Raw genomic sequence first — 25,602 nt, 5'->3', positions numbered from 1 at the left:
TCTTTAGATATTGTGTGTTGTAAAAATCTTCACCTTTTAAATGGTGTCTTTGAAATAACAGAGGTTTTATATTTTGATGACGTGCCATCTGTCTTTTCTTTTCCTTTATGAGTAATGCTTTGTTATTGGATCCAAGAAATCTTTGCCTTCCCCAAGGTCACAATGATTCTTTTTTTTTTTTTCTGTAAGTTTTATAGTTTTAGCATTTGTCTCTAGGTCTATGATCCATATCAAATTAATACTTGGCCTATGGTGCGAGACAAGTGTCAGGGTTCATTTTTCCATGTGGCTATCCAGTTAATTCAGCACTATTTGTTGATAAGATACATGTTGACATCTTTGTTGAAAATCAGTTGACCACGTATTTACGGGTCTGGACTCTATTCTTTTTCACTGATTTGTCTCTCCTTATGTCTACCATGCCGTCTTATAAACTGTAGTTTCATGCTATCTTGAAAACAAGTATGTATGTGCCTCAACATTGCTTTTCCTATGCATTTCTGTATAAATTTTAGAGTTACCTTGCCAAATTGAAAAAAATATATATGTATTCTGCTGGGATTTGGGGAGAACTGACATTTTAACCTTGTCATCTTCCAATTCGTGAACATGGATAGCTATTTAAGTCTTTAATTTCTCTTGGCAGTGATTTATGTGGCTTTCAGTGTATAGGACTTGAGCGTTGTGTTAAATGTATCCTTATATATTTCGTTGGAATGCTGATGAGCATTATATGGTTTTATTTTAAATTTCAATTTCCAGTTTTCTCTTCTAATAGGTAAAAAACAATTAGGTTTTGTTTTGTTTTGTTTACACTGGTTTTCTTTCCTTAGGCTTTTCTAATTATACGATGTTGTCATTTGCAAATAGTTTTACTTCATCCTTTCCAATTTAAATGTCTTAAAAAACAGTCGTTTGTAGTTTCATCCAATTTGAACATTTTCCGGCCTTTATTTCTTTCCGGAAACATCTCAGACTCCTCCCCTACTGGAATGTCTTCCTCAAAAGTATCTAAGTTTCCCAAGCAGGCCGGTGGTGCTGCCCGGATCAGATCGGGCGCCCAGAGGCCAGATCACAAGGATGGACAGGGTTGTGTCCTCTTTTCTCTAGTTTGGTGACTTCTTTCATGCTTTCCTCCGTGTCAGAATGACTCCGTACCCTGAGGCGCTACCAGACTCCCGTGGCTCTGTGGTCTTCTGGTGGTTGTCCCCTGCCCGGGGCCAGGCTCAGGTTCCAGAGCACAGCCTAACAGGCAGATCGTTTCCACAGGCCGGCCCAGAATTTCTTTCGCTGGATCAACAAAGATCCGAGTGGCCAGAATGGTGATCGCACGCCGATTTGGGGTGACTCAACCTGTTTCACAACTGTAAGTGGTCTACATGAGTGATTTCACTTGTATCTCACAAAGACCCATGACACAGGTTTATAAATTATTCCCATTGAGGAAACTGAGGCATAAAGAAGTTTAGGTGCCCAAGTCCACAAGCTAATAAGACTGGTGGAGCCAAGAATTTGGGGTTTGGATTTCAGTAATCTGACTCCAGAGCCTGCCTTCCCAACCGTGTGCTTTAAGGGGAAAGAGCAAAGAGCTGTTCGGAGAAAGCACGGGTCTCTGGAGGAAGATACAAAAAGGAAAGGGATAGAGTGGGGAACAGTGAGATACTCTTTACTGCGGGGAAAGGTTCTGCTTAGCCCTGCATCTGTAGCTTGCCTGTATCCGCTCCGACTTTTCTCCTTTGGTATCTTGTCATGTCTTCTTTCCTCCAGCTTCTAACACCCAACACTGCACTGCATTGGAGTCAATGCCTTTAAAACACTGGCTCCAGGGGAATCCACACAAGTGAGGCAATCCTACTATATTCCCCCTGTGCGTGACCCACTGGCCCGCTCAAGTGAAGTGAAACAGGCTCAAGTGGGCGCGTCTTCCTCAGAGGGTTTGCAGGAGCCCTTGGCGGGAAGATCCTAGTGCCCGTCCCAGCGCCCAGAAACTACCTTCCCAAAGGTTGGGCGGGGCAGGACCACGGCAAGTCAGGTGTGTTCCGTGCGTCCCGACTAAATGCACTAGCAAGGGACACGGCGCCAGCTCCCGAGACATGTGGGGCGTCTCTCTAAGAGGAGGTTCCCCCAGCTGGAGAAGCGGACAGGTTTCTGTGGGAGCGGAAGCCACACGGCCGCCTCGAAACCGTACCCGGGGGCTCGCGGGACCCCGAGCCCGGGCTCCCAGGCCCGGCGGCCAGGTCCCCCGTGCCGCGCGCGCTCCCGAGGGCCGGGGGCGGGGCGGCCGGGGCGGCGGCGGCGGCGGGGGGCGCCCGCTCCTCCCCCCGCGGGCGGCAGGGCAGTAGGCGCCGAGCCCCCTGCGCGCGGCACATGGGGCGCCTGACGGAGGCGGCGGCAGCGGGCGGCGGCGCTTCAGCGGCGCGCTCGGCCGGGCCCCCTCCCGCTCCCCTTCCCCTGTCTTCCACTTCCCCCGGGTGCACGGCCACCATGGCGTCCAGCGAGGAGGACGGCGCCAACGGCGGCGCCTCGGAGGCCGGCGAGGAGCGGGAGGCCCCCGGCAAGAGGAGGCGCCTCGGCTTGCTGGCCACCGTCTGGCTCACCTTCTACAACATCGCCATGACCGCGGGGTACGTGCGCCGCGAGGGGCCCTCGTCTCCCTCCGCCCCCCACCCCCGCGCCGCCGTCCCGGGACGCTCAGCGCTCGGGGCGCCGGCGGGGCGGCGAGGGGCGAGCGGGCCGGGCGCGCGGGGCGCGTGCGGCGCGGGGCGGCGGGGAGGGGGGGGGCGCGGGGCGGCGGGGAGGGGGCGCGGGCGGCGGCCGTGGGGGAGGGGCGCGGGCGCCGCCGCGGCCGCGGGCGTTGAATGGAGCGGGGGGGGGGGGGGGGGGGCCGGGGCCCTGCTCGCCCGGCATTGCCTAATACGGTGCACGGCGTGGCGCGGCGGCCCGGGGCGCGGGCCGGAGGTTAAGTATAGACCCGGGCAGGAATGCGGGGCCGACCCGCGGGGGAGGCGGCTTCGGCCCGGCCGCCCCGGGCGCCGCTACCGGCTGCTGCTGCTGCTGTTGAAGAAACGCCCGGGTCCGGCCGCCCCCCGAGCCCGGAGCTGTCCGGCCGGTGGCCCCCACCGTGCGTTTCCTCGTGCTGCAGGTCGCTGGGCAGAGTCTTCTTCACTGTTAATGTCACCACGATTTTCATATTTTTGAGCCCCAGAGCTACTTGCTTGGGACGATAGTTTAGAAAGCCTGCCTTATCAGAGTGCGGCACTCGTGTCCAGCATCTTTATGGCCCCGTACTTGACGACTGATACCCCGTACTTACTTTTATTTCTGGCTTGGAGTGTGACTTACAAGTTAAGGTTACACAATGACTATCGCTCGTCAGAGAGCTGTCAAAGTGACTGCTGTGTCGACTGCTTCTCAAGACCTGTTGAGAAAATGCTCTTCCGTATCTGAATTGCATTGCCTTTTTAAGAAGTGATTTTCCCACTAGCACGTGAAGTATTAACCTATGTAAGTGTGGGGGAAAGCTCAATATCTTAAACTTTCTCCAGGGCTCCTAGAAAAATGGTATTGACAAAGAATAAATGCTGTGACCCAGTACTGAGTGCTCATTATGTGTTTAGAGTGATCCTGAATACCAAATACAGTTGATGAAACATATATTTATTGATGATTTACTATGTGCCAAATACTGTGTTGGTTACTTTAGATGTACTATGTCGTTTTTAGTCCCCTACCATTCTGTGAGGGGTATGAGATACTACATTTGACAGATTAGGAAACCGAGGCACAGAGTGGTTAAGTCATTTGCTCAAGATCAGACAACCAGCAGGGGTCAGACTTGGATTTCAGCCTAGACAGTCTGACTTCAGAGATGTGCTGCTTCTTTGCCTTTACGCTTTAGTAAGCTTTATAATCTTGAAAGAGAAAAATAATATATTCAGAGCAACTGGAGAACAATCGAGTACCCACTATATCTGCTGTCTTTAGATAGAGTGGAAGCTGAAAGAATTTTCTCTCCTGTGATAGCCTCACCCAGTTAATAAACATTTTTGGAATACCTGCTGTTGGTTCACTGGTCTGCTGTCCCTTCCCTTTCCAATCCACTCTCCCTTTTGAAAACAGGGTTAACCTTAAAACTAACATAACTAGTTTAAAGCCTCCGGTGACTCCCCGTTACCCCTCACTGTAACCTAAGGGATTTAGGCTGTTTGTCATTCAAGGGCCTTTGCAATATGCTCTCTGATTCTCATTTCCAGTTTGGTGGCATTTGAAATCAACTCTAACTCCTAATGCTGGCAAAGCACCATGCATTTTTATATTCACAGCTCTCCTTTATTGCTCAGGCTGTTCACTGTTTGCATATCTTCCTTATTCCTCATATGATTTCTAAGTCAAGCCATCCTCTTTGACGTTTTCTAGGTCTCCCACCCCATCTGGAGCAGAATTAAATGCCGTTGTCCTTTGTGTTCTCACACTTCGTTCCTCTCTTTCCTACCTGCCCAGCCTATTACTGTGTATCTGAAACTTGTATCTGTCTCCTGCCTATATTGAGAAGGTTGTTTTGTCATTTTCATCTCTGTTTAAAAGCCAAGGACACCAAAATGGAATAATCCATGTAACTCTTTGCAGGCTTTCTAGAGACATTGAGATTTGAAGAGGGAATAGGATTGGCATATATGGAGGATAGATATTTCGAGTGAGATAAAGTCTAGAAATAGGCATGAGGTGCAGGAAAGCCTGGCATATTGTCTTGATCTAATTGAAGGGTGGCATCGGGGGAATAGAGGCAAATAAGGTTGTGGTGTGGAAAATGAGACACAAAGGTAGACGTCGAATAGTATGGGTAGCAGAGGGGTTAGCTGAGGTTCTTTTTATCCATTTAACTTATTTTGTTTTTCTCTTTCAGCAGAACTTTGAAATTCATCAATTTTTTGTAATACTTTTGAAAACAACAAAGAGATAAGAAGTATTTACATAACGGTAAAAAAGAACTTGCCTAGGGACACCTGGATGGCTCAGTCGGTTAAGTGTCCAATGACTTCGGCTCAGGTCATGATCTCACAGTGTGTGAGTTCCAGCCCCGTGTCAGCCTCTGAGCTCACAGCTCAGAGCCTGAAGCCTGCTTCAGATTCTGTGTCTCCCTCTCTCTCCGCCCCTCCCCTGCTCACACTCTGTCCCTCTCTCTCTCTCACAAATAAATAAACGTTAAAAAAAAATAATAATAAAAAAAACTTGCCTAATTCTCTGAGCTTAGCACGATCTTCTGTTTTTTTTCTTAGCTTTCATGTGAGTATCTAATTTCCTTCAGAATTTCATTCAAATCTCCATTTTCAGGGATGCCTTTCCTAGCTATCTTCATTCAAATAGCACATGTCCCCATTATGCTATTATTCCTCTTGCATGCCTGATTTTTCTCATTGCACTTATTGCCGTATAACTGTATAGCGTATTTTACTAATTCGGCTTGTTGTTATTGTCCATTATCTCTCCCCCCTCCCCATTACAGTGTAAGCTCCAAAATGCATCTTATAGAGCATTGTGGTTATAGTATCTGCTCTATTATATAGTTTATTTTCACGTAATATTCTACTAGATATTTCTGTGTGGTTTTCATAAATATATTCTTTCATGGTTCCATCAGAGTGTATAATGGCTTAAATCATTCTCCTAATGACAATTTGCTTTTGTTTCTGTTAAGTCAGTAGCTTCAGATGAGTTCCCAGGAGTAGAATTACACCTTTAAAGGATGTGAGGATTTTTATGGTACTTGTTCATAATAGATACTTGACCAGAGAAGTGGATGTATTCTCTCTCTCTCTCTCTCTCTCTCTCTCTCTCTCTCTCTCTCTCTCTCTCTCTGGTTTTGTTTTGTTTTGTTTTCCTTTTCAGGACTTTTGAGCCCAGGCATGTTAAGTGCCTTTTCCTTGGTCAAATGAGAGACATGAGATAAATATTTTAAGCTCTGTCCTTGAAGAAGTGTAACCTGGGGCATTTATATATTGCAATAAAAGACAGTGAAATAGGTGCTCAGCAGAGGTGACAGGTCAGACAGGTAGTGGGAATCAGAGAAAGCTTTGTGGTGGAGATCATAGCATTTCAACTGAGCTTTGAAAGATCAGTGGGATTTCATAGGCATGGATGAGGAAACCGTGAATTAGAGTACACAGATGTGACATTCCTAGACATGTTATTGAAGCAATAACAAGTGGGCCTGAAGTGTGTGTGTGTGTGTGTGTGTGTGTGTGTGTGTGTGTGTGTGTGTGGTGGGGGGGCGGGAGAGGAGGAATGAAACTGGATAGGGAGCCTGGATCATTGCACAGGGCCTTAAACACCTTGCTAACATATTTAGGTTTTAACCTGTAAATAGCACAATAAGGTGTTGGTTAAAGGCTGTGCTTCTCTCCTTTTTAGCCAGGTAGCCTCAGATAAGTTACTTAACCTCTCTGCCCCTAAGTTTTCTTATCTGTAAATTGGAACAACACAACTACTTTGTGAGAGTATTACAAGGAATAAAAAGATCATGGATATGATCAGCGGGGTGTTCGACACAGAAAGAGAAACTATTTAAGATAGTTTCAGAGTATAAATTGTGTGAGTTATTAGAGTACCAAACCCACAGTTCAGGCATATCCATTTCCACAAATGTTAAGTAACAGACATATATTTTATCCCATACAATGGATCTACCACAAATTGTTGATCCATTCATCTGTTGATGGACATTTCGGTTCTTCCCAGTTTTTGGCTGTGACGCTACCATGAGCATTCATGCACAAGTCTTTGAACATACGCTTTCATTTTTCATGGGTGGATACCTGTGGGTGGAATGACTGGGTCATATGGGACTGCCAAACTTTTCGGGAGTGATTGTACCATTTTACATCCTGATGGGCAATGAATGAGAGTTCCAGCTTCTGTACATCCTCACCAACACTTGTTAGGGTCAGTCATTGTAATTTTAGACATTCTAATGGGTGTATTGTGTTATCGCAATGTGATTTTATTTTGCATTTCCCTAGTGACTAATGACATGGAACATCTTTTCATGCATTTACTTACCAATTGTATATCTTTTTTGGTAATAGTGTCTGTTCAAATCTTACGCCTGTTTTTAAAAATTTTTTTTAAATGTTTATTTATTTTTGAGAGAGAGCAGAGGAGGGGCAGAGTGAGAGAGGGAGACACAGAATCCGAAGCAGGCTCCAGGCTCTGAGCTGTCAGCACAGAGCCTGACGCGGAGCTTGAACTCACAAAAACTCACAAACCGCGAGATCATGACCTGAGCCAGAGTTGGACGCTTAACTGACTGAGCCACCCAAGCGCCCCTTATACCTACTTTTTTAATGATGTTGTTTAATTTTCCATTACTGAATTCCAAGATTTTTTTTTAATATAGTATGGATAGAAGTCTTTTCTCCAATATATGTTTCAAATACTTTCTCCTAGTTGTGGCTTGGTTTTTCATTCTCCTCACAGTGTCTCTCAAAGAGTGGAAGGCCTTAATCTTGACAGTGTCTAGTTTATCTGTGTTTTTTTTTTCTTTTGTGAACCTTTCAGCTTAATTCCATTGGCATGAGTATCTACGTGCAGTAAGTTGACACACGTGTTGGCTGGGAAATAAAAGTTTCATTTTAGTTTAGGAAAGGAAGTTTAGTGGTGTCAATGAACAATGTGTCAAAGCCCAGGGGCGCAAGTCTCCAAATGGCTACTTTATAGGAGGTGTCAAGAAGAAATGATAAAATTAGAATATCATCACTTCCCCATAACTGCTGAACTAATGGATCTGGGCAATGATCAGCAATGACTGCTAACATTACAGACAAGAGGGACAGCCACGAATTATGTGCTCTTTAGGGAAGGGCACAGCATAACTTAGAAATTAGCCTCCAGTGTGAATCTGTCTGATCAAGCCCCTGGAACTGTCAACAGGGAATACAGGGGACAGAAGAACGTAATAAATGGCACGTGGGTGTGTGATTAGCAAAACCCAGATGTAGGATGACTCTGCAGAATAAACCACTCGGTGTCCTCAACAGACAAGTTTCACAAGAAAGAGAGGGAGAAATGAGTGGATAGAGGAAGGGAGAGGAAGCCTATAGATTAAATAAATCATGAAAGACAAAGCAACTAATTACGAACCTTTTTTCAATCATGATTTTTTAAAGTTGAGAGACAATTGAGGAAATTTGTATCCTGACTCTACATTTTGTGATCTAAGATGTTATCGTTAAAATTTTTCACATGGGATGATGGTATTATGGTAATGTTTATTGAAAGCAATCCTTTTATTATGAATCAAACTATAGAATCTATTAGAGTTCCTTTAAAATAATGAGGGAGGGGGATGGTGAGGAGAGAAGTGAATAGAGGTTTGGATAATACAGGATTGTCCGTAAGATAACGATGGAAGCTGGACAGTGGGCACACGGGGGTTCGTTATACCATTTTCTGTATTGTTGTATATATTTGAAGTTGTTCATAATTAAAATTTTGAAAGAAGTATTGAAATAAGAAAAGAAGATGCAGGTTTAGGTAACCAAGTTCCTTACGGAGCAGGTTGTCTCCAAGAAATCTCGGTAGAAAACGAAGCACCAGAAGCAGAAGAACTCCTTAGATAAGATTTTTCAGGGTCATGGTAGCATACTGGCATGGTGAGAAGGCCGTGTGTTGAGTGAGTTATGGCACATACCTCCTGTTACAGCGTTGTTTTGTTTTCTCCACTTACTAATTTAAATGTTTCTTGAGGCAAGGCCTATGTCTTATGTATTTCTAATTTCCCAGCATATAGCACTCTCCCTGGCTTAGCAACAAGTGCTGAATGTGAAGATGAATGGATAAAGAAATGAATGAAGCAATCTCCTACATATAGAGCACATGTTTGTATATTTCACAAAATGAGTATTTTTCTCAAGGACTCAGCATATCTATCTGGGTTCATATTTGGGTAATCAGTAGGTCTAGCATATTTTTTAAAAACAGAACTTTCCGGAAAAGAATTCCCAGTTGCAGAGGCTCTAATCGCTTTTGAATTTTTTTTTTCTTTGAATCGCAATTACTAAACCAGTGAATATAGGAAGTCCACAGTTAGTTAAATGTAGGGCCTTTATGGGAGACTTTGATTATCACTCCCTTGTGATGGTGGGCTTAGAAAGTGAGCACTGATTAGGTCGGATTAGCTCTTGGCCATATTGACTGAAAAATAGATGAGAGGTGGTCCTTTCTAACCCCACCCAGAGTATTAATTTTTTTTTTTTTTTATTTCAAACAAGTTAGTTATTGGTGTTCTAATACCACACTAGGTGGTACAATACTGCCACCTATGGAACAACAGTAGAATTTGTTACCAAGTTCTTACCCAGGGCTTTTTATATCATGCTATTTAACATCATAGAGAACTTGCCATCTAAACGAATCCTTGGATGAATGTTTTGGTACGTTAGTAATTACGTCTCAGAATGATCTTTTATAAAAATCTAATTTGGATTTTCCTAAAGAAAAAAAAGGACAGTGGATGGAAAATGTAAATTTAAATATTTTACTAAGCTGTTTGTTTTCTTATTGTTAGTATATAGGGACTTAGAATTGGAGATAATGAAATCATAACATTTTAAACCTGGAAGGCACCTAAAACATCACCCAGATTAGCCCAGCACCGAATTCAACATTGGTTCACTATGGGATGAAGCCATCAGTTGAATATAGGAAAGCTGAGGTATTGTGGAGACAGAATAGCATGGGGGATTAGGAGACCTCAAGGGTTCTATGTCTAACTAGACCCCTGACCTTAATACTTAGGGTAAGTCACTTGACATCTCTGCCTGGTGACTATCTCATCTACAACAGTGGCCTTCCAACCTTTTTGATAGTACACTACTATCAGTGAAAATATTTGAGCATAATTCTCCTTATAACTTTTGTTAAGTTTGTTATTTAAATAAATAAGTTATTTATTTTAAGTTTATTTATTTATTTGAGAGAGGCAGAGACAGCGTGAGCAGGGGAGGGGCAGAGAGAGAAGGAAAGAGAGAATCCCAAGCAGGCTCCATGCTGCCAGCACAGAGCCCAATGTGGGGCTCAAACTCACAAACCATGAGATTATGACCTGAGCCGAAACCAAGAGTAGGACACTCAACCAACTGAGCCACCCAGGCCACCCCTCTTCGTATACATTTTAAAATTTACTTGTAACTTAAGTATATGAAATATTGTGATTAACTAGTATCCCAAGACACAGTATCTACCTAGAGCCAGACCAGTATAGCATCGTGGTTCAAGAGCATAGACTCTGAGCTCAGCGATGGGTTTACATCCCAGCTGCCTGGCTCTGTGACCTTTTCTGCCTATTTCCTCAGCATTAAAATAGGTTAATAGCAGTCCCTACCTCACAAGGCTTTTGTGAGGATGAAATATTAGTATGTTAAACATGCATTTAGAATATTGTCTAGAACATGAAAGCATTCTGAAAGTTTACCATTATCATCACTGTTATCATTAACAGTTCCCCATTTTGAAGGTCTCGCTGATAGTTCCAGACTTTACCTGACTTCTTGTCATAGGAACACCTCTGCTTTCGCCTGGTGTGTGCTGAGGAGGAATATGAGTGCCCGGAGTGGAAGTGCCCGCCGCCATCTTCTTCTGTTGACCTTGTTGCCCATGTTCATCATATTCAACCAGTAGTTTCTTTGCGGGAACCTTTAAGCCGTTTGTCCATTTTATGAGTGTTCTTAAATTAAAAAGTTAAAACCGTATCAAAATGTTGTCATTCACAAACCCATTTAACTAGACACTTTGGAGACCACTGAATTAGAAGCCTGGGGTTTTTAAATACTCATTTCCATGGGTGTGTTAGTAAAGATTTTAAAAAGTTATAGATGGTGCAACTTTTTCAAACCTAAACGTGCTCTTGTAATTGTGAGGGGAACTGGAAAAAAAATTAACTCTCATGAGTGTCTCTAGCAGATTGGGCATAGGGTGAGAATGCTGGTCTCCTCAGGTGTAGCTTGTGTTTGAAGTACCCTTGATTCACAGCACAGAACCTCTGTTTCATGTACAAATGCAAGTTGAAAAGGGAAGGCATGTGTATTTTGTCCTTTTTGTAAAGCAAATTCTTTCAAGGCAGGCCCATAATATGGCCTTCTGTATGTATGTCTTGAGTGGCCCAACAGTTGTTTTTAACGGGTGGCTCAATCAGTTAAGTGTCCGACTTCAGCTCAGGTTATGATTTCACAGTTCGTGAGTTCGAGCCCCGCATCAGGCTCTGTGCTGACAGCTCGGAGCCTGGAGCCTGCTTCGGATTCTGTGCCTCTCTGTCTGTGTCTCTGCTCTGCCCCTCACCCCCACCCGCTCACAATCTGTCTCTCTCAAAAATAAATAAGAATGTTAAAAACATAATTATTATGAAAGATTTTTACTAATACTTACATATAAGTATATACTGTATATTGTGTAAGGATGTGCTTATACTCACAGCTTTTTACCTTGAGACATATTTCTATAATTATGAAATGCTTGGCAATAACCTCACTTGGTACATAAAGCCAATTTCTTCAGTGTGTCAGTTTATCTGCTGAAACCAAACACGAACTGGATATTGTTTGACATTTGAGTCTTGTTGGTCTCCAGTATGTGTGTACATCCCCTTGAAGAGCCCATATGAAAACAATGTCATTTCTTCCTGTGGGTTTTGTTAAAAACAATAATGAACTGAGGACGTAATAAAACATATATATCGTTACTCTAAATTACACCATTTCCTTGTAGGAAGCTCAGTGGTATTCATTTTGTTAGAACTTTATAAAATACTTTTATTTCTTCTAGGTGGTTGGTTCTAGCTATTGCCATGGTACGTTTTTATATGGAAAAAGGAACACACAAAGGTTTATATAAAAGTATTCAGAAGACGCTTAAATTTTTCCAGACATTTGCCTTGCTTGAGGTAAGTTTCCTATGATGTTGTTTTTCTGTTGTTGTAATATTTATTTGAAAAATCGTTTGTTGAGCAAAGCCAGTCTTATTTTGCTGATGACATACCACCTACGGATTTGTAGAAAACCAGTGTTCACAGGGATTTATTTTATGTTGCATGCTATTGACTTGTGGTTTTTTTTTTTATTTGTTTACAGATAGTCCACTGTTTAATTGGTGAGTTTCTGATTTAATTTTTATTGTTGGTATAAATTGCCTCCAGGGCAGCAGTTGACTTGTTTTTGTTTTTTTAATGTTTATTTTTGGGAGAGGGAGAGTGTGAGAGCCGGGGAGGGGCAGAGAGAGAGGGGGACAGAGGATCCCAAGCCGGCTCTCTGTTATCAGCGCAGGGCCCCTTGTGGGGCTCAAAATCACAAACTGCAAGATGGTGACCTGGGCCGAATTCAGATGCTTAACCAACTGAGCCACCCAGGCACCCCTGACTTGTTTTTCTCTTTAAGGAATTGTACCTACTTCTGTGATTGTGGCTGGGGTCCAAGTGAGTTCAAGAATCTTTATGGTGTGGCTCATTACTCACAGTATAAAACCGGTAAGTGATGCTAACGTGTTCTCTTCAGGAGCCTGTAGAAAAGCTTTTTATTAATAGGAGTCTAACATATTAACATTGCTGTATTTCAGGAAACAGAACCACTAGACAGAAAAGGGCTGGGTTTGGATTTAAGTGTGATTGTCCATTAACTTAGTGCATTAGTAGAATGACCTTGTAACACAAGCAAAACTAAATATTTATGTCCACAGTCTACTCTCTGATGTTTCTCAGCTTTTAAAATTAATATTCATATTCTGTCAAATAACGAACTGAAAATTCTATTTCCTATTGATGCGTATTGTCTTTGATCCTGTATTGAAGTCATCAGTGTCAACAGTTTATTGTTTCTCATTCACCATGGGGTGGTGTAGCAACAGGCATAAAAAAGCAAATGCAGTTCTGTAGATCTGAGCAAATGGGGAAGGCAAAATGAAAGTTGGAAGGGCTGAGGAACTTAGGGGAAATTAGCATATTATTTACTGAGGCATGACAGGAGACAGACCTAAATCTAATTAATGGCTTAAACCCTTTTAGACAAACAAACACCATGCTCACTATGTCAAGACACTGGGCCTTATAAACCCATGACAGAAACATTTCCCAGATGGACCCTTCTGACCTTCTGACAGCCGCCAGCGTCTCCTGTCTACTTGAGGACAGATCTCTGGCCTCCTTTCCATTCCTGAGATGCCTTTCTTGTCCCTAGTCTGCTTGAAATGATACCGTAACTCCCTTCCCTTGCCTGCCAGACTTACTGGCCCCCATCCGCATGGGGACAGATCACTGCCCTTCTGCCCTCTCACCACTCTGCACGTTAGCCCTTCCGACCGGTGTCTTTCACACACCTTACTCAGTCCACCTGGGCCCTTGCCAGTGCCCGCCATGCACTTAGCAATGACTGCCTGCCGTATGGAGAGCCAGACCTTTTATCCAGATTGCCATGCAGTTTAAAAGCAGGAGTCCAACATTAACAAAATAAAAGAGAGACTATTCCAGACAGTGAGCGAATGTAAGAGCTGGGCCAGAACTACAAAGAATCTGAAGACCAAGGAGAAAGAAGGACAAGATGGGATGGCCAACGTTACTGTAGAGAAGTTAAAGAATCTAACAGGTTGCTCTCCCCCAAGAGAAAAAAGACCCATCTGCTCTCTTTTATCCTCCAAAGGATCTCTGCCTGAATATTACTATTTAATTATCTCCAACATTAGTTTCCCACTGGCACCTTTCCACCACTCTTTAATTAACTTAGCCAACATTTATTGAGTGCCTTGTATGCACTTGACACTGTGCTAATGTCCGGATTTACAAATACGGACGGGGCGGTCCCAGCTGTCATGCATCCTGGCTGTTGGGAAGTGGGGGTGTGGTCATACAGATGTGGAATCATTTGAGAAATACCGACTACACATCTGTTCTGTGCCTGGGACTGTGCTGGGGACCTGGCTGTTCATAATAAAAGTACAGTTCCTGCCTTGTGGAGCCTGTAGCTGGGAGAGATGGTAGACAAGTAGATGTGCAAATACAGCTGACCTTGAACAACATGCGATTTAACTGCATGTGTTCACTCATACGCAGATTTTTTTTTTTTTTGGACAAATATACTAAAGTACTGTCAGTGTATTTTCTCTTAAGTTTTTCTTAATAGGGTCTTCTTTTCTCTAGCTCACTTTCTTGTCAGAATACAGTATATAATACATATGATATACAAATGTGTTCATCAACTGTTTGTATGTTATCAGTAAGGCTTCTGGTCACCAGTAAGCTTTTAGTAGCTAAGCTTTGGGGGAGTCAAAAGTTATACACACACAGGCTTCTTGACTACACAGGGGGCGTTGGTGCCCCTAACCCCCACGTTGTGCAGGGGTCAGCTGTAATGGTTTCATTATATTAGTGTTAGTGCTTTGAAACAAGACGAGTGCATTATATTACAATATACTTGGGGACTTAGTCTGACCTATGGAGGGGAAGGAAGGCTTCCCTGAGGAAGGAGTGTATAAATAGCACAGTGAGGGATACACAAGGGTTAGGCAGACAGACTTTAAAACCAATTGGCAAGTGTTATGATACAGATCTGAGCAAGGAAGGTAGACAAATACCTGCTTGGGGTGAAAGGAAGGGTTTGGGAAAAGTTTTCCAGAGGGCGTGATGTAGCTGGATCTTAAAGGATGACACGGTTTTCTATGGGAGCCAATAAGTGAGTAAGTAGCATTCTCATGGAGGGATGTGTTAAGATGTAAATGTTCAGAACATGTTCTGGAAATAATACAAAATTGGTATCACGAGAGAGAGAGAGAGAGAGAGAGGTAGAGGTAGTAGTGGAGTGTTGAGAGATTGCAGGTTAAGTTGGAGAGACTTCTGAGCTCAGATTGTAAAAAACACCTTGATCACCATGCACAGGGGGTAGGATTTTATCCCTTTCTCCTGTGAAGCAATGGGGAGCCCAAGAAGCCTGTAAGTCACAGATGAGCTACTTCCAAATGTGTTTTTGTTTGTTTTGCTTTTGAGAGAAAACTTCCATCCACGAAGAGAGTAGAGTGGAACGGGTATCTGGGAGGCTGTTACGGGAGTCTGGATGGGAGAAGAGCCCCGAATTACAGTGGTGGAAGCAGGAAACGGGGGGGCGGATGCAGGGGCCAGGGCTGCAGGAGGATGGGTCATCAGGTGACCGCCGGAAAGTTGGAGCGTCAGATCGTTCCCATGCTGGTTTTGAGGGGGTGATGTCGTCCTCGGGTGGTTCGGTCAGCGGCTGGAATGAGGGCTGAGGAAGAGAAAGCAGTAGAGATTTGACTCTTCCCCCGCCCCGGATGCGGTCGCGTTGTGTATCATAACGGGATTATGTAATGGGGACTGCCTGAAGTTTGCTGTCTTGCCTCGGTCTACCCCTAACGTTCCAATGCGATAAAAGACACATAGTAAATAACTAAAATGAAATCTCTTCACGGAGGAAAATGTTCAAGGTGAAACGACACTGTGGATTTCTCTGTGATTCTGCAGATCCAGAATGAGGAGAGCGTGGTGCTTTTTCTGGTCGCGTGGACTGTGACAGAGATCACTCGCTATTCCTTCTACACATTCAGTCTTCTCGACCACTTGCCATACTTCATTAAATGGGCCAGGTGGCGATGTCTTGCGGTTTAACTGCTCACAGCCCTGTGCATGTGCATTTTGTGTGCTAACATCAGCGAACCGAAATTTGTGCCTTAGCCCCGTGATGCCAGGATGCTGTTTGGCTGTTAGCCGTATAATAACTTGCATTCTAAAGGCTTAACTTAATGATCAGAGAAAAATCATATTGACATATATTTGGAGTAAAATCAATGCAGGGCAAATTATATCAGTATCCTTAAATAACCTGAATTGGCCATTTATTTTTCTTTAAAAGCAAAATGTACAGTTTTTTGAATTTTATTAAATAAACACAGTGCCACAAATATGGCCTTTTGTCTGAATGATTTAAATTATTTTAGTAATCTGGCATCCATAATTTTTAGGATCTTATATATACAATGTCAACTTCTTTTTTTTTAATGTTTATTTATTTATTTTGAGAGAGAGAGAGAGCTCAAGCAGGGGAGGGGTAGGGAGAGGGAGAGAGAGAATCGCAGGCAGGCTCCATGCTGCCAGTGCAGAGCCCGATGCAGGGCTCACACTCCCAAACTGTGAGATTATGACCTCATCCGAAATCAAGAGTTGGATGCTTAACGGACTGAGCCACCCAGGTGCCCCTATAATGTCAGCTTCTTTGGTACGTTTTAAGTAGCAGAGACAGAAATTTTTAAAGGTCATACTTACCTAAACTGTATTATTTGGAATGTGACAAAATTTATATTTCAAGGGTTCTAAATATGTCTATCCTAAAGCAACAACTTTTATGTTTTTTTTTTTTTAAGTTTGAATTCTTTGAGCACCTGATATTTTACAAAGTTATTATAAAAACAAGACTGCTCTTTGGAGAACAAATCATACCAGCCAGCGTAGATTTGTTTTTTTCCTTCCCTGTGTCATACTTACAGTTGCTACAAGAGTAACACGTGTTGTGTGTGTCCTCCATACCTGAGATGCAGGTTTGAACACAAGAAAAACTCTGTCCTCTCATGACCTAGGAGACAAAAAATGAAACCACTCACAGATATGTGAAATGCCAGATGGTGGGAAGGACAACTGGAGTGAAAGAGATCTATCCCAGATACGTCTGTTCCCCTCTATGTCTGTTCTCCATAGGTAGGGTACAAGAGTTTGGCGATATTTGCATCCTTTACATTTTCTGTTAAACAACAGAAGTAGTATGTTTTCGTTGTAAAAAACTCAAAAGTACAAAGTATGTAGAATCAACACGGAAAGTTCCTGCTTATACCTACCTCATGAGCTCGCTTCCTCTGGAGGGAAGATGTTTGCAGTGTACCCATCCAGACTTTTTCATGTTAACGAAAATGTGAACACTCAAATGTGAGTTTCTAAAAACAGAAGTAGAATGACATTGTATTTGCTTTTTATATCTTGGAGTTTTTGTTTTGTTTTGTTTTGTTTTTTAAGTCAAAACAGGAATATTTAGATCTAGCTGTAACTCTTAATGCTGGGCAGTATTCCGTAGTATGACTGGCCAGTTCTCTGTTGCTAGAATTTAGATAATTTCCAGTTTGCTAATAGTAGAAGGCCTGCTTTGAGCTATCATAAACAATGCTATATCCATATATCTATTTAAAAAAATTTTTTTTGATGTTTATTTATTTATGTATTTATAATATTTGAGAGACAGAGATAAGCAGGGGAGGGGTAGAAAGAGAGGGAGACACAGCATCCGAAGCAGGCTCCCGGTTCTGTGCTGTCAGTGCAGAGCCCAGCTTCAGGCTCGATCCCACAAACTGTGAGATCATGGCCTGAGCCAAAATCAAGAGTCAGACACTTAAGTGACTGAGCCACACAGGTGCCCCCATATTTTTGTTTTTTATATAAAAAAGGTTTTTTTTGTTTATTTATTTTTGAGAGAGAGAGACAGAGTATGAGTGGGTGAGGGGCAGAGAGTGAGGGAGACACAGAATCCGAGGCAGGCTCCAGGCCCCTAGCTGTCAGCACAGAGCCCGACGTGGGGCTCGAACCCATGAACCATGAGATCATGACCTGAACCAAAGTCAGATGCTTAACCGACTGAGCCACCCAGGTGCCCTTATTTCTATTTTTTAAAACCCTGATATTTATAGTAACACATTCCTAACTAGTTTGAAAGTAAGCATACAACTAGCGTCAGATTTGATTTTGATCCCCGTATATTAAAAGCCTAACACTTTTTTTTAAGTAGTTACTCCTTTTTCCTAACTCCTGTATTACACATGTTCAAATATAATGAACTGTTGAATATATAAAAAATCAAAAATAAAGGAAAAAAACCTTTTAAATTGTTTATAATACCCCTCTGTCATGATACTCACCGTTAACTGGATTTATATTCTTTCACACTTTTTTTTATGTGCCCCAGCTCCTTTTAGACATTTGTGGCTGACCCATTTTGTTTCTTGAAAATGCTTCAAAATTGTCATTTGAACTTAAACATATTGTCTATCGTAAGAGGGTTGTGCTCCCATGGATGTATGTTTGTTGGTTTTATTCTTACTGTAACTGAACATTCTTCCGCTTTGAGCAGTTGGGCCTTTCACACAGTTGGCGGGTTGGAGTGTCACCAGACTAATCCTAGAATATACCTCAGTGCCATCTTGCACGATCCCAGTCCTCCAGACTTCTGGCACCTTCGAAAATACTAATTCATGAGATAGTTTCTTCACTTGCCATATTTATACAGTTTGTTTGTGAAAGGCACATGTCTTAAATGTTTTGTCTGTCTGCCTTTTAGAATGCATTTTGCATGTGTCGAATTTCTAGAAAAGTTCAAAGCTCTGCCATTGCATGTTTAAATTTGCTGTTCAGAAATCCTTCCTCAATTGCATTAATGTTAAACCAGGTACTATAAAATCTTTCAGCTTTGAAATGTCCATGTTAGCATGATACATGTCAGTTAACCGTAATCACGAATCATTTTATTTCATGTCAAAAATCTTAAGTTCCCAGGCGTATTTGCCAACCTCATTAAAAAACCTAAAATAATATTTGTATTTATGTTCAAATGTTGAAGCTTCTGTTCTCAAATAAAAGTTCCACTTTAAGAATGGCTTCTTATTTATAAGTAGCCGGCCTACTCTGACAGTTTGAATATACTTTGATGCTGTTTATGTGTTAGAAGTGTTCCTAGAAAAGTCCACTGAATAGGTACTTGTATATTGTTGTTTTTATGTTAATTTCCACTTTAATTTTGAAAATGCATTCCCTTCAAAAAAAATTTTAGGTGCCAATTGGGAATTTTAAAGGAGGCATTATATCTTTTTCTCAATAAGGAGTTAAATTTCTCATGCTGCCATCCGAACTTAGAGAATTGGTGATGTGCAGTCTTTTTAAAGTGCAAAGAAAGTAAATGACATAATTCTTTCTCATTACATTAAAAATAATCAGTGGCCGAAGGCCTTAAACTAGTTCACTCTAGGATTGATAGGGTTTTTTGTTGTTGTTGAAGAACAATGCTTCCAAAAAACTCATTGGAGAGTCACATAAAGTTTAAGAACCACGTAAATAAGTTTGAACGTTTTACTGGAGAAGGGCTTATAAAATGTTCAGTTATATGATTTTAAATTGAGTTAGGACATTAAGACTGGAAAAGAGTGATTTAAATAATATACAAATTACAAAGACTAGTAAGAAAGCAGATGATATATCCAAGGCAAGGAGGGGATAAACAGGGACAGTAAAAGGATCATTGGTCTTTTCTTTCACCACTTGGTTTATTTTGGCAAATAATTCTGTTCCTCTCCCATCTCTTAGCCTTGTATGCCCTTGGCGTACTTGGTATCACCAGTTTCCTGTCATGCTGATGATTTTAACTTTTCTCTACAAATATTAATGCCAACAACATGATTAAATAAAATATGGATTGATTTGATTTCTTTCTTTTTCCACCGAGATTTTGACCTTTATTTTCTGTGGTAACTGCCTTGGAGAAAAATGATTTTCTTTAATGGAGAAATGTTGTCGCCTTGGGTCTTTGCTGCTCTTTCTGCTGGAGGCCCGCAGACACTTGCAGAATGTTTCTCTCACTGCAGGTGGAAGTGACGGCTGGCTACTCTGTGTTAGAGACCCCGCCATAGCCCAAATGAACAAGCTTGTGATTTGGGGTTTTGGAAAGAACCTTCTCAGTTCTGCTTTAAGCAAGTTGTTCCTTTAATGTGGGAATTTTGGAAACAACTTGTCTTTCTTGTTTTGTTACGAAAGCAGTTTTAGACAATATAGTCATTAGTAGTTATGGAAACTTTAGGTAGTATTATTTCAGTTTTCTGAAATGGTAATTAATTCTCTTTTAATTAGTAACCACAACAGGGTTTTCAAATGCCTCCAGAGAACCCCTTTGGTAATTTCAAGATGTAGATGTAAAGTTAGGATCATAACTGGTCTTTTAAAGCACTGCTCCTGACCAGTAAGTGACTCGTTCAGTTCTGATTTCAGGTGTCAAAGAAGTTACCTTTACAATACCTTATAATCCGTACAGGTGCTTTATAGTATTTACAACGCTTACGTGCTTTGCAATACAAAACTACATACATATTTTTAACATGTATACCATTATTTCAGTACTGTAAAATAAGTTGACTTCTTATTTTATTAAGATCTTGCCATCTTAAAATGGAAACTGCTATGAGAAAAAAGGAAGATCATTACATTTATAAGCAAATAATTAAAGTAGAGAAAACTAACCCGTGAGGGGCATTGTAACTATGTGCAGGATGAATTTTTAGGTTTAAAGACAGTAGTAGCAAAAGAATGATGATGTCAAATCCAGTCATTGCCCTAGAAAAATAATTCCTTGAGGTCTTTCTTTTCTCCAGATACAATTTTTTTATCATCTTATACCCTGTTGGAGTTGCTGGTGAACTTCTTACAATATATGCTGCCTTACCCTACGTGAAGAAGACAGGAATGTTTTCAATAAGGCTTCCTAATAAATACAATGTCTCTTTTGACTACTATTATTTTCTTCTTATAACCATGGCCTCATATATACCACGTAAGTATGTGGTTATTAGTACTTTGGTTTAGCAGATGCTGTGAAAGTTTTTGTAAAGTATCATGATATGCTAGCTTAATAAGCAAGGCAGCATAATGGCTTACAAATACATCAAAACTTCTGTTCAACCCCACATTTAAAATTCATAATTTTAAATAATTGAAGAGTGAGTGAGTCAAAAAAGACTGTTTCCTAGTTATAAGGAAAAAGGTAGGTAAATTGATACACAAATGACTGCCTTCTCAAAATCATTTAAAGAGAAGCTTAATACGACTTTTTTTCTTTTTAAAGAAAAGATAGAGCCCCCATCAGTGAACTATTTGCCAGCATTTAGAATTATTTCTCTGAAGAGAAACATTTTATCCAAGAAAATGTCGGGTCATTTCTATCTATTCCTCGAGCATATACTTGGAAAAGTTATTCAAGATTACTTTTTAGTCTTGTGTGTGTCGCTCTATGTACTAGAAAATAACGAAGGTGCTTTTTTAAAAATATTTTTTTTAATCTTTATTTATTTTTGAGAGAGAGAGAGTGCAAGCATGCACGAGCGGGAGAGGAGCTGAGGGAGGGAGGGAGAATCCCAAGCGGGCTCTGCACTGACAGCAGAGAGCCCAAAGTGGGGCTTGAACCCATGAACTTCAAGATCATGACCTAAGTTGAAATCAAGACTTGGATGCTTAACAGACTGAGCCATCTAGGTGCCCCATTAAAATATTTTGAATAATTCAGCCTCTTCACTAATTTCTTGTCCCCTTTCAGTAGGTTGCAGTGAATTGGTGAGGCTTTACTCACTTCATGTAAATACCCACAGGGTTAATGTTTTTCGGTCAAATTTTGATAGTCACCAGCAGGAAATACACAAGTAAAACAAGACCATTATTTACTTTTCTCAATAAAATTAGAGACTCTAAAGTCCATGAGGGAGCCAAGGAAATAAGCAGAGTTTATAGCATCTAAAATCTGCATCAACACGATATAAAATATTTTATGTAATGGGGGTGCACATAAAACTTGGCCAGCCCCTTGAGGCCTCTAACTTTGAAACTTTTTCAAAATTGGCATTGACTTGATGGTCACACAGTGCATTTATTCCCCTCATCTTCTGTCAGTTGGGCCTAACTGTCATCAGATTATCCACCAGTGGCCGTTCGGGAGGGCTGAGGGATGGAATGTCTGCGGCACCCGTGTGCGCCCTCTGCTTCCGCAGCGTCTGGTGAATGGCACCATGCCTGGCGCAGGCCACGGCCTGCTTCCGTTTATATCCTAGTTACAGGTTTGGGAATTGGGTCCTCCTCTTCCTTGTAACTGCGGAGGCATCTCCACAGAAACCCGAGGCCCAACAGGTCATGGCTGGAAACCATCAAACTAGTAACTGTTGGTTGTGTGTTTAGTGGTGTCCTGAGAGACGTAGACTCTGGCCCGTGTCACTAGGAGCTCCGTTCGCGATGCTGATGGTTCCGTGAGGGTCCCACTTGCTGGAGCATCCGTCAGCCAGGGGGATGTTTTCCACTGGATCGTTAATATTAGCTGTAATACAGCTAGTTTTACTTTGTTCATTGACTGTATTAACAGTCCTGCGAATAGTACTCAAAAGAAGTGCTACTCTCATTTTTCAATAATGACATTACAGATTGGAGGACATCGCAATGAGGACATTACAGACATGGCTTACAAATCACCCAGGTAGTAAATAAGGCTAGGGTTTGAACTCAAGCCTGCCCTTCCACTACACTACTCAGAATGTGATAGAAGTATTTTCAATAACTGGTCAGTTAGGTTTAAGTATATTTTACCTGAATATGTTCAGGCCCCTGGGTATGATACGATGATTACATTTATCAAGATGGGTGATACCTAAATTAAAAAGAATAAAATCCGTTGTGTATTTTTCTTCTATGTGGGCTAAGTTCTAAAAATAGTTAACTAAAGTTGCCTGAGCAAGATATTCAAAGCTTTTTTTTTTGTCGTTAGTTAATTGATTTTAATAATTCAGTTCATCGTTTTCAGAGATGTTTTTACAAATATTTATGTTGTTTATAGCTGATGTTAATTTGTATACCCACTAACATTTACACTATGGTTTAAAAGCCCTGGTTCAAATGAGCTAAAAGTAATTCTTCAAATTTGGAAGGGCAGATGACCCTTTGTCTAACGGACTTAATACATATACATAAATGTGTATATAGCAGAATAGCCATATACCCAACCAAGAGAGGCTTCTGCTCTCGGCGTTCTGGCCCTCCACTGATCATTCTCCACACAGGCCTCCCCTCCCCTTCTAGACCGCTTTCTAGAAACCTGGGATCATGGAATTTGTGACCCAAGTGGTGCTGAGTGTGCATGCACCTAGGGACTGCACGGATAGGCCTCTTCCCCAGTCTGTTCTCCTGAGGGATAAACCATGTCACCAGTGAAAACAGTCCTGAGATCAAGGGGTGGCCGAAGGGCAGCTGTGTATGAAGGGTATGGATACAGTTGGGTCGTGTGGGCGTAGATGTCCATACATGTTCACGAGACCCCGAGTGGTACAGGATAGCCAGTGGACCAGAGAAAAGGGGGCCAGGTGGGGGCAGTTTTCCTTGTGCTGGAACGTTCTAGCACAGGATTCCAAAGAGTTACAGAGTTCTAAATTCAAACGTGGCCTTCCAGGTCATTACAAAGGTACATTTATCAAGATATTTAACTTTGCTCCAGAATCCCCAGCAGTTCATGGCTTTACAGCCATACCCTGGAGATACTGTGGGTCCAGTTCCAGGCCACTGCCGTAAAGCTATTACTGCCATGAAGTGAGTCAGATGAATTTTTTGGTTTCCCAGTGCATACCAAAGTTAGGTTTGCATTATGCTGTAGTCTGTTAAGTGTGCAATAGCATCAATGTTCACATCTTAATTTAAAAATACCTTGTTGCTAGAACATGCTCCCCGTCAGCTGAGCTTTCAGCGAGTCCTAACCACTGATCACAGATGGCCATGACAAGTACGATAATAATAATAATAATGAGAAAGGTTGAAGTCTTGTGAGAATTACCAAAATGTGGCACAGGGGCACAAAATGAGCAGATGCTGTTGGAAAAATGGTGCCAACAGACTCGCTCGAGGTGAGGTTACCACAGACCTTCAATGTGTAAAAAATGCAATCAAAGGAGGTGAGCCTGTAAAACATGTAGGCATATGGTATGTGGAGGCCCACATTTCTACTCTTTCCCCGAGCTCTGTGAATATTTGGGAAGGCCGAGGTGGTGGATGATGTGCTTGCCCTCGAAGCTTGCTACTGGGAAGAACTTTCTAGTATGAATAATTTTCAACAATACCTTCTTTTGTTTTCTTTTTTTTCAATCAGTGTTTCCACAACTCTATTTTCACATGTTACGCCAAAGAAGAAAGGTGCTTCATGGAGAGGTGATTGTAGAAAAGGATGATTAAGTGATCCCTGCAAACAAGGTGCTTTTTCCAGAATAACCCGGATTACTTGAGTCCAAGTTTTAATAACAAGAATAAACAACTTTATGAAATATTACAGCTTGTATGATTTCTTAGAATATAACTTGAGATGTGGTGTTTGCCAATATTTGTCTTCACATTGTGCAAGGTCAGTTTCCTATAAAAACTGTGCGTGTGTTTATTATCAACTCCCGGGTAGGTGATGATCATGAAGAAAATAATTAGCTGTGTTACCTGGAAAAAAAATACTTTTTTTGTTTTTGTTTTTAGCTTTACTCAAGTTTTTTTGTTTTTGTTTTTGTGGCATATGCTCCAAGGTTTTTAAATCAATATTTACAAATGAGTTTAATGATTTAACATTATGATACTTGGTGGTGATATTTATATGATATTTATAAATGAAAGTAAATGCAGAATTATAATAACTTGTTAGTAATGTATTGGTATTTCCTGAACCCAAGATCTGTTTCTTACAAGTTAGATGGCAGCAATTTTTGGAAACATGGACATAATTGGCTATGGTAGGACTTTTGATAAAGTAGCCATATAAGAAAATAACCAAACAGATGTCACAATTGGAAAATATTCTTTGAATATATGTCTAAGCTGGTAAAATCACATATACCACTAAGCAAATTTATTTCTATTTGAATTAACCTTCAAGGACCACCTTTTCAACTATAAGGATTTTAAGGGATTAGAAAGAATGAGTATATACTTTGCCTCACATGTAAAAAACAAAAGAATAACATTGGGTCTGATCATAACATTATAGTCAGAACTCTGGCTGCGAAAGGTTTCTCTGTACCTAGACTCATCTAATAAAAATCATGATAATCTCTTTGTGGTACTTAGGTAATGAAAAGTTTTGGGGTATGACATGACAGACTCATTTTATTCTGAATTCCATTGAGTTTAAGCAAAAGGGTCTTATAGTAAAGCTCCTCGCCGTGCGTTTAGTAGAAAGACATACGGAAGATACTTTAATACTTACTGCTTTAATTCTTAAGTAGGCCCTTCAAATATTTTTCCCCTTACTTTAAGGTATGCTGCTTTACTGGCCCAGTTTAGAGAGGATATGAAATATGTGACTTTAAAAGAATAGGGTTTTTTTGCATCCTGCAGCTATGGAAGTGTAACTTTGGCTTTAAGTGTTTTGTAACGTTCGCACTTGCAATCAACACGTAGCATTACACTTTTCAAAACTGTTTTGTGTTACCTCCTCCTTCTCTGTTTTCTTCTGTGGAGATTTGTAGCGAGAATAGTTCTGCAAACTTTCATTTTAGATAACGTGATTTTTGAAAGGTGCTATTTCCTGTATTACATTACACTTTAATATTTCTCTGCAGCTGAATGTTTCAACGAGCACAGTGTATTCTATGTATTAGGCTACTAATTCTCAAAATGCAAATGTTCATTCTGCTTTTTACACGGCTTGATCTGTTTTTGTCTTGAATTTTTACATGGAAGAAATTTTCAGGGAGTTTTTCCCTTTGGTACCATAGTATAAGATGGTCAAGTAAATATTGATCCTGTTAGATGCTTGTCCT

General features: G+C 41.3%; 1 protein-coding gene across 3 annotated transcripts; it reads left to right on the top strand.

The window, feature by feature from the left end:
* Window positions 1-1,304: 1,304 nt before the first annotated feature.
* HACD1 (3-hydroxyacyl-CoA dehydratase 1) lies at window positions 1,305-24,128 on the top strand. Of its 3 annotated transcripts, none has more exons than XM_015077842.3 (7): window positions 1,305-1,366; window positions 11,815-11,932; window positions 12,120-12,138; window positions 12,423-12,511; window positions 15,506-15,627; window positions 20,434-20,612; window positions 23,952-24,128. In XM_015077842.3, the coding sequence occupies exons 1-7, from the start codon at window positions 1,320-1,322 to the stop codon at window positions 24,032-24,034; spliced, it is 657 nt and encodes a 218-aa protein (XP_014933328.1). In that variant the 5' UTR covers window positions 1,305-1,319; the 3' UTR covers window positions 24,035-24,128. The 3 variants fall into 3 exon arrangements, with proteins under 3 accessions (XP_014933328.1, XP_026929341.1, XP_053081333.1); XM_027073540.2 differs by lacking the exon at window positions 1,305-1,366 and adding an exon at window positions 2,173-2,624; XM_053225358.1 differs by lacking the exon at window positions 1,305-1,366 and adding an exon at window positions 3,303-3,504.
* Window positions 24,129-25,602: the final 1,474 nt, after the last annotated feature.

Source organism: Acinonyx jubatus, chromosome B4 (genome assembly GCF_027475565.1).
Source record: "Acinonyx jubatus isolate Ajub_Pintada_27869175 chromosome B4, VMU_Ajub_asm_v1.0, whole genome shotgun sequence".
In the NCBI taxonomy this organism is placed as follows: domain Eukaryota; kingdom Metazoa; phylum Chordata; class Mammalia; order Carnivora; family Felidae; genus Acinonyx; species Acinonyx jubatus.
Note: the sequence above shows the minus strand (reverse complement) of the source record. Positions and strands in the feature narration are given on the sequence as shown.

Excerpts from the sequence above, each read along its gene's own strand:
- HACD1 (XM_027073540.2), top strand. The coding sequence starts at position 2,368 with ATGGGGCGCCTGACGGAGGCGGCGGCAGCGGGCGGCGGCGCTTCAGCG. Across the intron at positions 2,625-11,814 it reads AACATCGCCATGACCGCGGG|GTGGTTGGTTCTAGCTATTG; the intron begins GTACGTGCGCCG and ends TATTTCTTCTAG. Across the intron at positions 15,628-20,433 it reads TACTTCATTAAATGGGCCAG|ATACAATTTTTTTATCATCT; the intron begins GTGGCGATGTCT and ends TCTTTTCTCCAG.